At 34.1% G+C, this 18,363-nt stretch overlaps 1 protein-coding gene across 6 annotated transcripts in view; it reads left to right on the top strand.

Moving 5' to 3' along the window:
• LOC145945589 (uncharacterized) overlaps positions 1 to 18,363 on the top strand; it is a 169,132-nt gene that overhangs the window by 50,040 nt on the left and 100,729 nt on the right. For all 6 annotated transcript variants that reach the window (XM_083054675.1, XM_083054670.1, XM_083054650.1 and 3 more), the window contains exons 4-5: positions 12,829 to 13,085; positions 15,150 to 15,213. In XM_083054675.1, coding sequence (XP_082910801.1) covers positions 12,829 to 13,085; positions 15,150 to 15,213 — 321 coding nt within the window. The remainder of the gene's footprint in view (positions 1 to 12,828; positions 13,086 to 15,149; positions 15,214 to 18,363) is intronic.

The raw sequence follows: 18,363 nt of genomic DNA, 5'->3' as shown, positions 1-18,363 counted from the left end.
TTGATTATAAAGGGAAAAGGATAGTTTTCAGGGTTTTGTAAGAGTGTGCTAAAGCCATCTGAAGTGCTGTTTAATCGAAATATCTTTTCATTAATAAATGGCATCTAAGAATTTTCAGCGTGTGCTTTCTCGCTTCTGACGTCACAATCCAATATGGCCGCGGTGAGCACCCAGGAGCCTTAAAAGAGTATCTTTTATATGTATATTCTCATATATTTCTCATTTCATTTATTCAAATTTAAAATTACAGCATTTTCTAACTTTTAAAAATTTATCTCCCTTTTAAAAGAGTACCATTATGATTTCGATTTTGTGTATGTAAATAAGACAAAAGCTGATTCAAATTTTCTTTTCTTACCATTGTTTTATAATAAACCGTTGTACAATATCTTAACAAAGAAATGAATTACCTTCTTAAGAGAATTTTAAATGTTATAAAGTGCTGTAGTTTGGAATCATGAGTAAAAGATCAGTTTTCAACTGGTTGAAAAACTCGTAGACACATACAGACACATACAAATTAATTTCATTAGTTGTCTTTTGATGACTTTTCACAAATGTTTCGACAGATCTGGTTGTTAATAGTATCATGAAAAGATAAAGCTATAGAAAAATTGTGCTATTTCTCAAGATAAGATTTTGACAGTCAGATTAGTTCTTACTTTTTAAACATTTTTAATGGCATTTACTATCAGTAAACGTCATATCAATAGACTTTTTGTTTCCGATCATCGCTGACATTATCCTACAAGACTTGGAGGTGAGGGCGCTCGAGGCTCTTCCTATTACTCTTCGTTTTATATATGTGTAGACGATGTCGCGTTAGTGGTTCCCTCCTCGATATTCAACGTGTTACAAACATTCAATTCATTTTACTCGAGATTATAGTTTATGATGATGGAAAAAGCCAATAATTGACTTCTCGACATAATAATGATTTTAAGAAACAACTTTATATATTTTGACTGGCTAAACCAACATTATCAGAAAAATATGTATTTACTTGAATACTTTGAGTTTCGATACTCTCTCTGCGAAAAGAAAACAGTCATCGGCCTAATTAACAGAGGTTTCCAGTTTCCTCATAAAAAGAAATCTTGAATTCCTAGTTGACACTTGCATTAAATAAATAGATATCCGCTTTTATTCATATTCCGCATATTATAAGAACGTCTAAAAACACTAATTTCAAAAAATAAGAAGAGAAGAAAATAACAATGAGAACATATCTAACTCTAACAATAACAACAAAATTGAGTATCTTTCGTATTTCAACATCCTGTAAACACGTTCTTATATTTTCAGAACAATTCAAATATCTGTCCGTGATTTAGACACAAACCTGTCATACACTGACATGAATAAATTAAGATGGCTCATCCGTATATAAAAAGATATTCTACGAAACGAACTGCAGTAATGTAGTATATAAGATCCCCTGTAAAGATTGCGATGTTTCATACGTTGGACAGACAAACTCTTGAAAACAGTGGAAAACAATCATATTAATAGAAACACATGACAACTTATATCATCACGGAACTACAGATTAATTATAATTATGAATTCGCTTGAGACAAAGTGGAAATTTTGATTGAAAAGTACATATATAGAAAGCAATTGATGTCATACATACAAAGATGATATTCATTAAGATAAAAAAAAAAAAATTTAAACCTCCAATGATATAGACAGTCTGCACCACGCTTATCTCATGATGGTGAAAAATTTGTCTAAAATTCAAATTTGGCGCGCGTTGTTGATGTCATTTCAATGTAACAAATTGTTAGCGAGTCTTCTGTTTGTTTTACACAATAATGATGTCATATGACTATTATCAAAATACTTTAATTCGAATAATTGACAGTTACGTTCCGATTCATGTGACTCGTTGTGTCGCTTCTTTATATTTTACAATTCCGGTTTCATTTTTTCTCTAACGTTTTACACTATTCTCCAGCTTACACATTGAACTGTCAATTGTTTGGACATTTTATAATGCTTCCGAACAACGAGAACCGTATTTCCTTCCCTAATGACTGAAACCGGAAGGAGGCTTATGTTTGTCCATCGTAAAAGTTGCTGAAAGTAATGGAAAGGCGTATGCACATCTCCATCTAATTTCATGTATACACTCGTATTTTTAGATGTGAATTTCACTTTTATAGTTCGTATTGTATGTATTTATTTGATATGCGAATGTATTTCATAATTATTTTGCACATATACATATATGCCAATTTTAATTTTGTAGTTAACTTTTATTTATTTTATTGTTGATGATTGTCCAAATATGAGATCGAAACGTATGAATTCGAACAATCAATAACTCATATTTGTAGAAAAAGAATGTGCGCATCGATTACCATGTAATTTGAAGTTCAATTAGTTTTCTCTATCTGAAAATATTGAAATATTATTTGGAAAATTTTATACTTATTTCATTTATATATACTTTATTTATTTCTTTCTTATTTAAGTTGCATACAAGCAATTTCCTGAAAAAATAAATTTATATTCAAATTTATTTTTGTTCAAATTTTATTAAATCATATATTAGTTATTTTTGTAAATTATAATATTAAATAAGTAAAGATTATTTTTAGAGTAAATGCATATTTTTATTTTGCTACTTTTCAATTTTTCTCTTATTATGTAATATTTCAAATAATATTTTAAATAGTTCATAAAAAATTGAAAACAAATATTATCTGAAATAACAATTTTTTAGTTTATTGAAACTATTATTTCAATTAATATTTTTAGTTATTTTATTTGAAATAAATAGTTTCTACATACATATATGTACCCCTATCTCATGGAAAATACTTATTTTCAAATATCATTTTATTTAAACAAAACTATTTAAATTATTTTCAATAGTTTTTTACATTTAAAATATGCTTAACTGTGATTGAATAATATTAATGAAATTGAAATATATTAAAGTCAGGCGCGAGTTATATTTTAAATATCTTAATTGTTTTATATGTATTTATTTTTTGAAACAAAACAACAAACGATACAGCTATAAATAAAGTGCAAAAACAATTTAGATTATTATATAAAGATGACAATTTCTCATATTAATTATCTTGTGGTTTATAGTAGTTATGCTATAATTCTTCGTGATTTGTGATTGTGGGAAAGTTTTTATGAAAAGAAAGATATAAATTATTGAATACAATTTTCACCAATTTCACCGAGAAATTATTTTTAGTGTAAACTGTGTAAGATTTTTTAATGATTTTTAATGACTATCTTTCAATTATTAATTAATTAATTAATTCCGCATGCATCAAGAAATATGATGTACGATGTTTCGTGCCAAGTTACACGTAGCAAACAACAAGATGAATCATATATTTATACTCGAGCCGTATAGTTAAAAATATATAGAAAGAGTTAGAGAATGTATGTGTGTGTGTGTGCCTTTACTTCTGGTTTAATCATTTTTCAATTGAATGCAACGTGTCTAGATATATTCTAACAATATAAGACGAATTGTTAATTTTATAACGAGTTATGTGACGGCAGTCTGACTCATTAATATAAAAGTTAACAGAACGTAACATAACTTTTATCATCTCAGTTTGGTTATAATATTGCTAAATTTTTAAAAACTAATAATGTATGAATATTTAAATACGATATGCTCCGAATCAAAAATATCGAACTCGAAAATAAACAAATTTTAATGCCTTTTATACATCTTAGATTATCGGATTTCATTAGAGGCTGAACCAATTGAATTTCTAATAGTTTTAATCGATAGTTTTATTTTGTTGTAACAAATAATAAAAATTTTTATTTGTTTATTTGTTTGACATATTCTAGAGAAAAAAGACATTACGATTAAAAGTTACAATGTAAAAATTTTAAGATATATTACTTTCACTTTCAACACAATATATTTTTACAATTTTTAACAAAATATTCTTCTAGTAGTAACAAAATTTTTCCAAAAATTTTTTATTTTTAAAATTTTATTAATATGATTAAATAAAAATATTTTTGTCAATTGGTAAAAAATTTTGCAAATATTTTCATTGAAGATCTCTCTCATTATAAATTAAGTAATTAACGGGAAATGGATTAAAAGCTAGATGCAGTTAGCGAAACGCAAATTTTTATTTTTCTTATGAATATTAATTAATTGATTAATTCTATAAAAATACATTTCGGTTCTTGGATTGGATCATCATGTAAATCAAGCAAAGAGTTCATACAACCTTCAATGACTTCCACAATTTCCGACTGGTCACGGTTACTCGGAAGCATTGCACAACGTCGTAGAAATTTTTTATTTGTAGAAGTTGTCTGTCAGGAAATGCTATTGACAGAAGGATATGACTTTTAATTAAAACAGAAAAATAGAAAAAATAGAAAAATAGAAAAAGAAATAGAAAAAATAATTTCTATTATTACGATAAAAGAATGCATGTTAATGGCGCGCGCGAAGGCATAGCGCCTCGCTGTAGCGGCGCGGCGGCTGAGCGCTCACGCACACTACCAGACGCGCAGCTGACTGACGTACGATCAGTTAAAAGTCGGCGCTAATTGGATTAACGTTACTCAATAATTACTGCTTTATTAAGAGTGATAGAAAAAAATGGTTCAGGATTTTTTGACTCAGTTTTTCATGAGGTATATCACTGTAGAAATAGTGGGCGCAAATTAAGTGACACCCTGTATACAGGGTTTGTCAAAAGTGTGGAAAACCCTAAATAATTTTTGTAAAAATGAAAATATCAAAAAACGGTAAAACACGTATTTTGATTTATCAAAAAAGCTACCCTATGACATGGATACCGATCATCCCCCACCCCCTGGTACGCGGGGGTAAGAGGGAGGTTGAAAATTTTAAATTGGATTAAGGGTCGAGTGGGGGCTCGTTTGAAAGGTCTTTTCATAACAAACACACCCTTAAAATTTTAAGTCGCTACGACCCCTTCATTCAAAATGGCGGCCGTTCAAATTTCGAAATTTCATGCACTTAGTGTTATCCAGGATCAACTGCGTGGAAGTGGCATGAATTTGATCCCTTGTGTGTGTGTGTGTGTGTGCGCGCGTGTGGCTAAACAAGTGTGAATGTGTACATAGTGGTGATAGGTTGCAGAACAGACGATTGAAAACTGTTATCTCTCTTTAATGATTCAAAACCTTTTACTCCGTGTTTTAAAATAAATTTTACTCAATGTGTTAAAGTAAATGCTGAAAGTGGCTGCCATTTACTTCCTGACAATATGTCAATCTTTGATAGAATGCAGAAATGGCTCTACGATTCGTCTCAAAAGGTATCAAATCTATTTCATCCCTTATTCGCTGTATCAATTCTTGGATGCTTTCAGGTTTTGTTTTGTAAACCTTACTCTTCAGGTATCCCCATAGATAATAATCAAGAGGAGTTAGATCTGGTGACCGAGGTGGCCAATCCTCTCCTCCCTCATTTCTGTTCCTTCTTCCTATCCATCGTAATGGAAAAGTCTCATTTAAAATTTGACGTGGCCGTAAACCAAAATGAGCAGGAGCTCCATCATGCTGAAACCATATTTCTTCGAAATTATTTGGAAAAATATTTCGTATGGCTGGAATTATTTGATCTACAAGTAATCTCTCGTATCTTTGAGGGTTCAGATTTTCTTCAAAAAAAAAACGGCCCTATTAAGTAGCCATCTATTATTCCATACCATACATTAATTTTTTGTGGATATTGTGTGTGAGTTTCCCGCACCCAATTCGGATTCTCATCTGACCATAAACGAAAATTTTGATTATTAACTTCTCCCGTTAACGTGAAAGTTGCCTCGTCTGTAAAAACAATTTGATAAGGGAAGATGGGCTGGACATCTATTAGTGCCATCATTCTTTCAGAAAAACCTATACGACGCTCCAGATCTCCGTCTTGCAATTCTTGAACATATTGTAATTTGTATGGATAGAACTTGTTTTTCTTTAAAATTCTCCAAACGGACTTGGGAGCAATATCGTGAATTTGAGCGGCTCTGTTAATAGTAGAATTGGGATCTTCAATAAATGTCTGCATAACATCAAGTTGTTTTTCTTCGTTAGTGGCAGACGATGGTCTCCCTGATTTAGGGCGATTTTTTACGCTACCAGTTTCTCTAAAATGTTCTATTGTTTTTAAGACAGTGGACTTATTAATTCGACGATTCGGATACGTCTCATTAAATAATCGAGCGACAGAAGCGTACGATCGCTCGTTGTCACCCCATCCACGCACCATGAGGATAGTGATTCTTTCACGTTCCGACAATTCGCCAGCCATTTTTAAAACGTTTAATTTTTAATCTGCCTAAAATCTGTGAAAACAACTGATTTTGAGTAGCCGTGAGAACAACTGATTTTGAGTAGCCGTGAGAACAACTGATTTTGAGTAGCCGTGAGAACAACTGATTTTAAATAAATGAGGAGGATCCTACCATGTAAGGCAAGACAGAGGTAAGTTTTTCACATTGTTCTCACGGCTACATAAAATCAGTTATTCTCGCGGCTACTCAAAATCAGTTGTTCTCACGGCTACTCAAAATCAGTTGTTCTCACGGCTACTCAAAATCAGTTGTTTTCACAGATTTTAGGCAGATTAAAAATTAAACGTTTTAAAAATGGCTGGCGAATTGTCGGAACGTGAAAGAATCACTATCCTCATGATGCGTGGATGGGGTGATAACGAGCGATCGTACGCTGCTGTCGCTCGATTATTTAATGAGACGTATCCGAATCGTCGAATTAATAAGTCCACTGTCTTAAAAACAATAGAACGTTTTAGAGAAACTGGTAGCGTAAAAAATCGCCCTAAATCAGGGAGACCATCGTCTGCCACTAACGAAGAAAAACAACTTGATGTTATGCAGACATTTATTGAAGATCCCAATTCTACTATTAACAGAGCCGCTCAAATTCACGATATTGCTCCCAAGTCCGTTTGGAGAATTTTAAAGAAAAACAAGTTCTATCCATACAAATTACAATATGTTCAAGAATTGCAAGACGGAGCTCTGGAGCGTCGTATAGGTTTTTCTGAAAGAATGATGGCACTAATAGATGTCCGGCCCATCTTCCCTTATCAAATTGTTTTTACAGACGAGGCAACTTTCACGTTAACGGGAGAAGTTAATAATCAAAATTTTCGTTTATGGTCAGATAAGAATCCGAATTGGGTGCGGGAAACTCACACACAATATCCACAAAAAATTAATGTATGGTATGGAATAATAGATGGCTACTTAATAGGGCCGTTTTTTTTTTTTTGAAGAAAATCTGAACGCTCAAAGATATGAGAGATTACTTGTAGATCAAATAATTCCAGCCATACGAAATATTTTTCCAAATAATTTCGAAGAAATATGGTTTCAGCATGATGGAGCTCCTGCTCATTTTGGTTTACGGCCACGTCAAATTTTAAATGAGACTTTTCCATTACGATGGATAGGAAGAAGGAACAGAAATGAGGGAGGAAAGGATTGGCCACCTCGGTTACCAGATCTAACTCCTCTTGATTATTATCTATGGGGATACCTGAAGAGTAAGGTTTACAAAACAAAACCTGAAAGCATCCAAGAATTGATACAGCGAATAAGGGATGAAATAGATTTGATACCTTTTGAGACGAATCGTAGAGCCATTTCTGCATTCTATCAAAGATTGACATATTGTCAGGAAGTAAATGGCAGCCACTTTCAGCATTTACTTTAACACACTGAGTAAAATTTATTTTAAAACACGGAGTAAAAGGTTTTGAATCATTAAAGAGAGATAACAGTTTTCAATCGTCTGTTCTGCAACCTATCACCACTATGTACACATTCACACTTGTTTAGCCACACGCGCGCACACACACACACACACACAAGGGATCAAATTCATGCCACTTCCACGCAGTTGATCCTGGATAACACTAAGTGCATGAAATTTCGAAATTTGAACGGCCGCCATTTTGAATGAAGAGGTCGTAGCGACTTAAAATTTTAAGGGTGTGTTTGTTATGAAAAGACCTTTCAAACGAGCCCCCACTCGATCCTTAATCCAATTTAAAATTTTCAACCTCCCTCTTACCCCCGCGTACCAGGGGGTGGGGGATGATCGGTATCCATGTCATAGGGTAGCTTTTTTGATAAATCAAAATACGTGTTTTACCGTTTTTTGATATTTTCATTTTTACAAAAATTATTTAGGGGTTTCCACACTTTTGACAAACCCTGTATATACACTTCGCAAAACAATTAGAGGAGCGCTTTAAAACTTGCTAAATTTCATGATATTTAAGAAGCCATATCTCGGCTTAGAGAGGTCGTAGAACAATGTTTCTGAGCACATTTTAACGGGTGAAGCCTCAACTTTAAAGTGGTTAAGGTAGCATTATTCGTCTCATTGAACTGTTTTTCGTGTGAGGCTTAAAATCAGATGGCGAAAAAACTCTGAAAATTTCTTGACTTTGTGGTTGTCCATGGAAAAAGCAGGGATGAAACTATAAATGCCACCACGTTGACTTTGAACTAGGAACCCTTCCCTTTAAAATGCCGCAAGAAACATTGCTCTATCATGCCTAGGAGCCGAGTTATCGCATTTCAAAGTCACCCCTGTATTTTGCAAGATTTTTAGCAATACCGCCGGCATTCGCGTTATCCAATGTGCACCACGGGGAGGTTGCTTGATCGGATTTTGCACATCATGTGTATGGTGTACGTTTACGTCAATGTTAAGTGTGTGCGTGATGCGTGCGTGCGTGCGTGTGTGTTTACACGCACACTTACACACCCCCCATCCACCAACACACTCCCATCCATACACCTATACACAGCCTTACACACACAGCAGAGGGTTTGGAGTCGTTAACTACCGCGGGAGTGACGAACCGTGGCAGTCCTTATCTCTGCTGACACACACACACACACACACACACACACACACACACACACACACACACTTAACATTGACGTACACATACACCATACACATGATATGCAAAATCCGACCGAGCAACCTCCCCGTGGTGCACATTGGATAACGCGAATGCCGGTGGCATTGCTAAAAATCTTGCAAAATGCAGGGGTGACTTTGAAATGCGATGACTCGGCTCCTAGGCATGATAGAGCAATGTTTCTTGCGGCATTTTAAAGGGAAGGGTTCCTACTTCAAAGCCAACGTAGTGGCATTTATGGTTCCATCCCTGCTTCTTCCATGGACAACTACAAATTCAAGAAATTTTCAGAGTTTTTTCGCTATCTGATTTTAAGCCTCACACAAAAAACAGTTCGATGAGACGAATAATGCTACCTTAACCACTTTAAAGTTGAGGCTTCACCCGTTAAAATGCGCTCAGAAACATTGTTCTACGACCTCTCTAAGCCGAGATAAACGCACCTAAGTGCATAGCGATGCGAATGTAGTAGGAGTAGGAGCCATATTGTTACAGGAAGAGGATAGTGAAACGTAGTAGCTATTTCAGTAGATAAACTACCACGGATCAATACTGTTATCATTCGTATGAGTTGAAAACGATGGCAGTTGTGCTGGCTTTAAGATATTTTAGAGTGCATTTATCAAAAATGAAATACAAGATGATCAATTGTAAGGGCCTTCGCACACGAATTGCCGTAATCGTAAACTTAAGACATAAACTTAAGCTGAAAACCAATCAGATTATTGCTTTAGCTTTATGCATTCCAGAATACAACAGAAATGATGGAAAAGTTGAGTCCTGTCTTACTGATAAAACGCGAAATTGGATTCGATCATGAATCTATTTATTGGCTATACAGATTGTTTTTTCCTTGAAAATTATAACGCTCCCCGTTTGTTAATAAATACTTTAATTGTGGAAAAGGATTTATCAATCTGTATAATCAATCAAAATATAGGTCGTTAAACTCATAAATTTATGAGTTGCGGATAAACGGGTGACCATATACTGTTTACCCCTAAAACGTTTTGTGCTGCAGTCCGATCCCGGGTTTTCGGGCAAAGTGCTTAGCTCTGGTGTAATTTTATGTGGTAATGGAAGTGGTGTCCCTACGACGGTGACTTGTTCAACGGAATCTGCGCCGATGATAAATTTCTTCTTGTGGAGGACGGGGTGGCCCTCCGAGAACCCTGAAGAGAATGCGAGATCGTCTAGAGCCTCGTCTACAATAGTCGCAAGGACTGTTTCGTATGTCGTATGAGCATGTCGTAGGAATATTATTTCCGGTAAGGCTGTCGCAGTCGCAAGAACTCTTGTCGCACGGAGTTGAGACAACTTCAACTTTCTGCGACTGCGACAAGCATGTCGCATGAAATTAGTCAATCACAACACAGCACATTGACCATATAAAGATACTAAATTTAAAAATTAGAAATAAAGTTGCAGAAAAAGTAAAAATAATCGCTGCCGGTCGTCCATCACGTCCATGTAGCTGCAGTCGACTTGACGTATCGCGAACAATCCTTGCGACTATTGTAGACATTCGTCTAGCGACACGCTTATGACATGTGACAAATTTTCTTGCGGTACTATTATGACATACAACACAGTACTTGCGACTATTGTAGACGAGGCTTAGCAATGGTTCAGATCAACACAAGTACTGCGGGAGACGGAGAGCCCCACCGTGTGGCTAGTGGTGCTCTGTCAATTGGTGTCGGACTCGCAGGGACGTAGTGAGTCGCAGGACATTGGGCTCGTTATGAATTTCATGACAATGCATACTCTTAAGATATGGGGAACGAAGTTTACTCAGCCCCTTCGGGATTATACGACCTTTGCCGTTTGACTGATGTGAGTGCTCTGCTGCCTGAGGCAACATGCAGGCATAATGAACTGTTTGGTAGCGTGGTGAAACTGTAACCTTTTACGTTTGAAGGGTCTGCTGGTACGGGAGTACGTGGGCATTGCGCTAGCGTGCTCTGTAAGGGAGAATTCCCGGTGCGGGTTCCGAGCGTGTTGGGGAGTAATCGCGTTGACCCGCCTGACACTGCCGGGACGAGAGACTATCTGGGATGGGGGCTTAATCCGTCCCCCCTCCAGATTCCTTCCCCCTGGTGCGGTCGTAACCAAGACTCTCTTAAGTTAGTAGAGACACGAGCGATTACGGAGTTGACGGTGTATAAAACAATACAATCAAGAGGTTCAATTCGAACAATAGTTCAATTTGAATACAAAAAACGTGCGTTGAGACGTACGTAATCTACGAAGTGCAAAAAAAATTTTAATATTTTTAACGCTCTCGCTGTTTGAATGCTTCGCTAGTTTCTTGAATATATTCTATAACTGTAATTTTTCAACTTGTTTTCTAATAAAATGGAAACGAATATCGATGTTTATCGATATTGTTTGTGGAATTCCAGATTTTAATTAGCTGAATTTCACTTTGGTTATCAATACGAATAGGAATGGCTCTAATATCCTGACACTTAAAATCCTAGTTCTCGAAACTAGATTGCTTTTCTTGCTACCATTACTGCAGCGACGTATTCCAATTCCGTGATACACATATTGATCATTCTTCATTGTGATGCCCAAGATATAGGAGCACCTGTTAGACTAAAAAGATAGTGGTTGATCTTTGAGATGTCAAGTTTTTTGCATAGTTGACATCTGAAAGTTTACAACTCGTTCTTGCTTGTTCTGGATTTCAAGATCGATTGTTTCAAGTAGGTATTTGAAAATACATACTTGGAACCAATAATTGTTATCTTATCAATATAAATATCGACTCAACGCATTCACTGCGATATGTGAACGTCAGACAACTGTCAAGACCATTAATGATCCGACTGCCTCACGATAAGAAATTGAGTTTTTGGCAATTTCGCCCTTCAGCAGAATTCAGAGAGTATGGAGATCCGCGGGAATGCTCACAACCTTGCTCATGTTCAACTTATCGATTCTCTTCTCGATATAAATCTTTTTGATTTGACAAAATACTGCTCTTCCGTGAACCATTAAAACCGTGAAACATTGAATTGTCTCTTCTCCCCGCGTACTTAGTGACCATGTAACACTGTCTGTCTTTTCTCGCTGTGCGCTTGTACTCGCGCAAATTAGCCGCTTTTTTAATATGAACAGCGGATAACGCAGGCCCCCATTCGGGGATTCAGCGTTATCCGCTGCTCATACATGCTATTGTCTTTTGTAGATCGCTACTTCCCGCGCCTAGCAACCGCGTAACATTAGACTGTTTCTTTTCGCCGCGTACTTAGTAACCATGTAAGACTGGGCTGTCTCTTCTCGCCGCACGCTTGTAGGGCGCGCGAATTGGCCGATCTTCTTAAATTAATTTCTCATTAATTATTGGAAATATCGCAAAATGGAAGAGGACTTTTCTACTAGGTTTAATCTACTTTACCTGCACCTGACGGGTGGGGCGCGAATTACCGGACATCCTGTATATGTATTATATACATAAATATGTATTTGTATATATATATATGTATATATGTATATATGTATATACAGGGTGTTTCTTTTTAAGTGATATAATCGATTATCTCGCGAACCGATAATTTTATGGAAACATTTTTTGAACGAAAGTTGCATGGCTTGAAGGGGGACACATGATGGAAATATGGACTTGACCTTGAGTGACCTTGTCAAAGTCAGGTCAAGGTCATTAATGTTTTTTTAAAATGAAAACCCCTATTTTTCATTACATATATATATATATTTTTTTTTTTCATATATATATATATATATACATATTTTTATATATATATATATATATATATATATACATATATATATATTTTTCATTACATATATATATATATTCTACAAAAAAAATAATTTTTCGCTTGTAAAAGTTGCTGAAAATATTTATTATTTTATAGATAGCAGCATATGTTGCGATTCCGGCACATCAGTCACATTATCAAAAGTCTGTGATGGATCTACAGCGGAAGCAACAATCAAGCATTTATCTGATACGGACCGAATCCTACTGGAAAACTTAAACATCAATCGATGCAGACCTAGACATTCTGGTCGTTTTTTGACGATGCACAAGAGACGACGTAAGAGGCTTATTACTAGATCCTTGAGTCAAGAGACTGGCATGATAGACGATATTTTTCACGGGCTAGTACAGGTAATTTTTATTAAAATCTAATAAAAACTTTTTCTAATTGCATATTTATTTAATACTATTTGGTCTCGTTTTATTGTTCTGTAACATTTTCTATCAGTTTTTTAAATTTCTGAAATATGTATGCAAGTAAACTATTTTAATTACATTATTATCAAAGACAAAACATTAAAAAAATATATTTTTCTAGATAATTATTATAATCAAATATGTATATTTGTGTGAAGTTATTTGAGTAATACAATTTTTTATTTATATTTATATGCACATATTCTCCAATTAAAAAAAATTTTTTAGTCTTAAAACTTTTAAGCTATTTGCTATCACAGAAACTTACATATGCATATAAAACATACAAAATTTTGAATTTTTTCAGACACAAATTCGTAAAAAAAATAACATTTTCAAGTAAAAAAATTTTATATTTTTGAAAAATATGATTACACCCAACCTAACCCAACCTAACCGAACCTAACCCTAACCATTGTAAAGAGTAGAAAATACCATAAAACTTTTGTATAAAACATTTTTTTTTATATATCATATATTCTCGAAAATCGAGTAAACTCGGGTATGATGGTCATAGCAAAAAGATGGCCACAAGCTGCAATTTTTCTAATAATCGCTAATTAGTGCATTTTTTATTATTCTTAAAGATTTGAGAAGATCTCAATTATTCAAAATAGGGGAGCCACCTCCGATGACCTTGACATATGTTGACATATGTTGTCAAGGTCATAACCCTGAGTAACCTCCAAATGGTTTTAATTGGGGGTTTTTGTTTATTAAAAAGTTATTAACGAAATAAGTTTACTAAATAAAACGTAATGTTTCTGATACCATATACATGGGTTTAGAATTTTTCACGCGAAGCGAGGCCCACCCCCATTACCCCGTGCTTTCAGTGCAAAACGAGGTCTATATTTGCGAAATTCCACATGGGTTTGCAACTTTTCACGTGAAGTAAGGTCCACTCCCATTGCTCGATGATTTAAGTGCGAAACGAGATCTATTATTTGGAAAATTCCACATAGGTTTGCAACTTCTCACGCGAAGCGAAGTCTACCTCCGTTTTGCACTTAAAGCACCGGGCAATAAGGATGGACCTCACTTCGCGTCAAAAATTGCAAATCCATGTGGAATTTCGCAAAAATAGACCTCGTTTCGCACTGAAAGCACGAAATGATGGGGGTGGACCTCGCTTCGCGTGAAAAGTCACATAAATGAATGAATTCATGTTATAAAACATACATGATGTATGAAAATAGGATAAGAGGACACACTTTCATTATTAAAATATTTATTATTAAAATTCAATTGTATTTTGTTTATTTATGTATAAAATTTTACTTTTGTTCTGTTTTAAAAATTATTTCAAAGATTATTTTTAGTTAAAAAAATCAATCTGAAAGATTATATTTAAAATTTAATTTTTTTATAAAAGTTTTTATTTTATATTAAAAAAATATATTAATGTTTATATGTTCAACATTATAAAAATAAAAAAGCTAGTACAATTATAAGTTTTTTAAATTACTTTATCATGAAATATATGTGTAATCAACTGTACTACAACTACTATGGCTATCTTTTCCCTAAAAGTCAGGAAAGATAGCCAATGCTCATGTTTTAATATTTTGGTAATAATATAAAATTTCTATTAAGTATTTATTGTTTGATTTCAATAGTATTACGTACTTTAATCTTCAATGAAGTAATGTGCCAAATATTATTAAAAAATAAAAGTATGTTTTTTGCATTTTAAAAAACTTAGGCCATCTTACCCGAGTTTACCCTATTCGCTAAAAGTGAAATTAAAAAATCCTCAGTTCACGGGAAATACTTCATAAGAGATATTTTGTGTAATATTGCCATAATATTGTATGCACTAATAATTAAAATTAAAAATTTTTTTATAATTGCCATACTTTTTCTCAGAAATAAATGTGATATTTTTATTATTATGTATTTGCATTTAGCATACACATTCGCGATTTTTCTATTGACAATACTATACCCATAATATTTGTGGCGATATTATATCGGAATTTGTTATATGTGTTACAGTGCGTTTTACAAAAAGTTGGAAATTGGCGATTTAACGCTTTCACCCTAGAAACAGTCACAGGTGGTAAGTATGTCAGAATTATTTATTATATGCAATTTTTTCCTAGTATTAGTAAAACAATCAATTTTAGATTGTAGAATAATACTTTTGATTTTTTTCTTTTTATTTGACTATAATTTTTTATAACATTGTTTATAACATTTTAAACATTATATTAATATTATATTAATATTATATTAATATTATTTGTGACATGTTTATAACATTTATAACATAATATTTATAACGTTTAAAAATTATTTTAATAAATCAATTTTTTATAATAATGATACACATTTTGGGGATATTCTTTCGAATGTGACCCATCAAATTGAGTAAACAGAAAAAAATAATTTTGGCCACGGCAAGTTTCGTACAAAAAATATATAAAATGTACAAAAAGTACAAAAAATATATAAAATGTGTATAAAAAAAATATATATAAAGGATTGAAAAAAGAGGGAACGAGGTATATATTCTAAAATTGTTGTGTAAATAAAAAAGTGTGATATGTGTAGACACAATGGGTTTCGCCTCCCCTGCGGGGGGCTCCACTACCAAACAACTATACACATAGATAAGAGTTGAACCTCGCTTCGCGTGGAAAGTTGCCAACCCATGTGGAACCTCGCTTCGCGTGGAAAAGTGTATGCGTGGACACCGCCCCCTGCAGGAGAACAAATTTTAATACATATGAAAAAAAATTAACACAAAACTTGCCGTGGCCAAAATTATTTTTTTTCTGTTTGTTTTTGATCACTTTTTAAGATCCTATGCTCAAATCGATGGGTCACTTTCGGAAGAACCCATTTTGGAATATTTTCTGTACATTTTGTCTCATTTTGGCGGCATCTTTTTTGTATGCACTTCTAATAAAAAAAAGGTAGATTTAATAATCTTTACATAAAAATTTTAAATTAATCTGTATCTGTAAAGATTATTTTATAAATATAATTATATAGAATATCTTTGCGAAGAAAAAATATGCTAATATTCATCTTAAAATCTATATCATTTTAATTGGACCCATATTTCTGGTGAGATAAAAAAATATTTATTTATTTTGTTTTTAATCATATTTTTAAAAAATATTTATCTGTCGTATATACTTTTTTATTTCATTTTTACCACATCTATTATACTTAATTATATTTTCTATTGTGAGGGCGTGTGAACAAATGCGTGTGTGTGAGCATGAGTGTAAGTTTTGACTAATTATAATCTGATCATGTATATAAATTTTATTATTATAAAAATAGAATCACACATTCTATTGTATAAAGATAATATATAAATTTTAGGTCAAGAAAAAGCCATTTTTATATTAAAGAAGATATACATATGTATAGTATAATCATGTAATAGAAACAGAATAAGTTTAATCAGTTATTATGTAATCACTGGTAGATGTTTACCAAACTGATAAAATTGTACATATATACTGGTTAATAAAATTATCGCTTAGGTAATTTCATGTCAAAATTTGGCATAACTTCAAATAAGCATAAATAACCTCGCCAAAAACTGTCGTATTTCAATTCTTTTTCATTGTCAAACTTAAAGTCTACTTTAAAAAGCATTTGTCACATTTTGAATTTATTCTCCCTCCTATCTGCCGTCTCTTAAAAAATAAGGACGTGTTACATTTCCAAAAAATTGCATAATTTGACACATTCCATGGAGTAAAATAAATTCTTTTCGTAAATTTTATGATAATTGTTATATTTTACGCTGGGTTTCACGTAATTTATTTTGGAAGGACAACGAACATGTGTTTTTAACAAGGTTTATTCGCCAACTGACTAACGCAGTTCCCCTTTACAACCAACAAGAAGGCGCGAGGCGCTGCCGTCGCGGTGCGTTCATGACATGCATGCAATCGCGGGCCCACTCAAACAATTCAAACAATCAGGAATTCTTAACATAACACCCCCCGACATTAAAGAGTCGCCTTTAATGATTAGGCTTACAAGCTAGATTTAAAACTAAACGCATGCAGTCTTTTCTTCAGTCAAAGGCAATGGCTCGACGAATGACGCCAGAAGAAGTGCGTATCGATGCGACTCTAGCGATGCCATCAGAACCGGGATAAGTGTCCTCAATCCTTCCCAGTCTCCACTTAGACGGCGGCAGATTTTCTTCTTTGATTAGAATGAGCGCGTCCTGTGACAAAGTGGGAAATGGAGATCGCCACTTGGTGCGTTGCTGCAGTTCAGATATATACTCCTTGTTCCATCGTTCCCAAAAGTTTTGCTGGATTTGCTGCAATCTTTGCCAAATGGAAAGTCGGGATTCCTTTATGTGTAGTAAACTCGGATCGGTGACGGAGTCGAATCGCCGTCCAATGAGAAAGTGAGCAGGTGTTAGACAGGACAAATCATTGGGATCAGAAGAAAGCGGAATCAATGGACGTGAGTTTAGAATAGCCTCTATCTGGACTAGTAAAGTGTAAAACTCCTCAAAAGTCAACAATGCATTTGCGGCAACTCTTTTCAAATGGTGCTTCACGGATTTTATCCCGGCCTCCCATAGGCCGCCGAAATGAGGTGAATAAGCCGGGATGAAATTCCAAGATATACCCTGCTGATTGATTCATTTATAAAATTCGCTTCATTGCTTAAAAATTTGTTTAATTCTTTCAACGCATTGTTTGCCCCTACGAAATTTTTGCCGTTATCCGAATATATTTGTGACAGTTTTCCTCTACGTGATACGAAACGCATCAATGCTGCTACAAATGCTTCCTTCGTCAAATCTGAAACAAGCTCGAGGTGTATTGCTTTAGTGGAGAAGCAAACGAACAGGCAAAGGTAACATTTTGATATTTTGCAACCCCTTCCCTTACGATCTTTAATTTGAAAAGGGCCTGCGTAATCAACGCCCGTGCATTCGAATGGAAACGTGAAAGTTACTCTGGCCGACGGAAGATGACCCATAATATGCTGCATTGGCTTAGGATTAGCGCGAAAACATTTTGTACACGACTTGACGATTTTACGAGCTAAATTTCTTCCCCTTAAGGGCCAGAATCGTTCGCGAATAGAAGCTAAAAGTAACTGAGGGCCGGCATGCATTAACCGCTTGTGCTCATCGTCGAATAAGCGGTTCGTAAATGTGTGATTTCCTGGTAAAAGAATCGGGTGCTTCTTATCGTTTTCAAATTTCGAATTTCCT

This window comes from Prenolepis imparis, unplaced genomic scaffold (assembly GCF_030444845.1).
Source record: "Prenolepis imparis isolate NDT839.2.m4 unplaced genomic scaffold, iyPreImpa1.0 SCAF_2, whole genome shotgun sequence".
In the NCBI taxonomy this organism is placed as follows: Eukaryota; Metazoa; Arthropoda; class Insecta; order Hymenoptera; family Formicidae; genus Prenolepis; species Prenolepis imparis.
The sequence above is the reverse complement of the archived record's forward strand: the minus strand, read 5'-3'. Positions and strand labels throughout refer to the sequence as shown.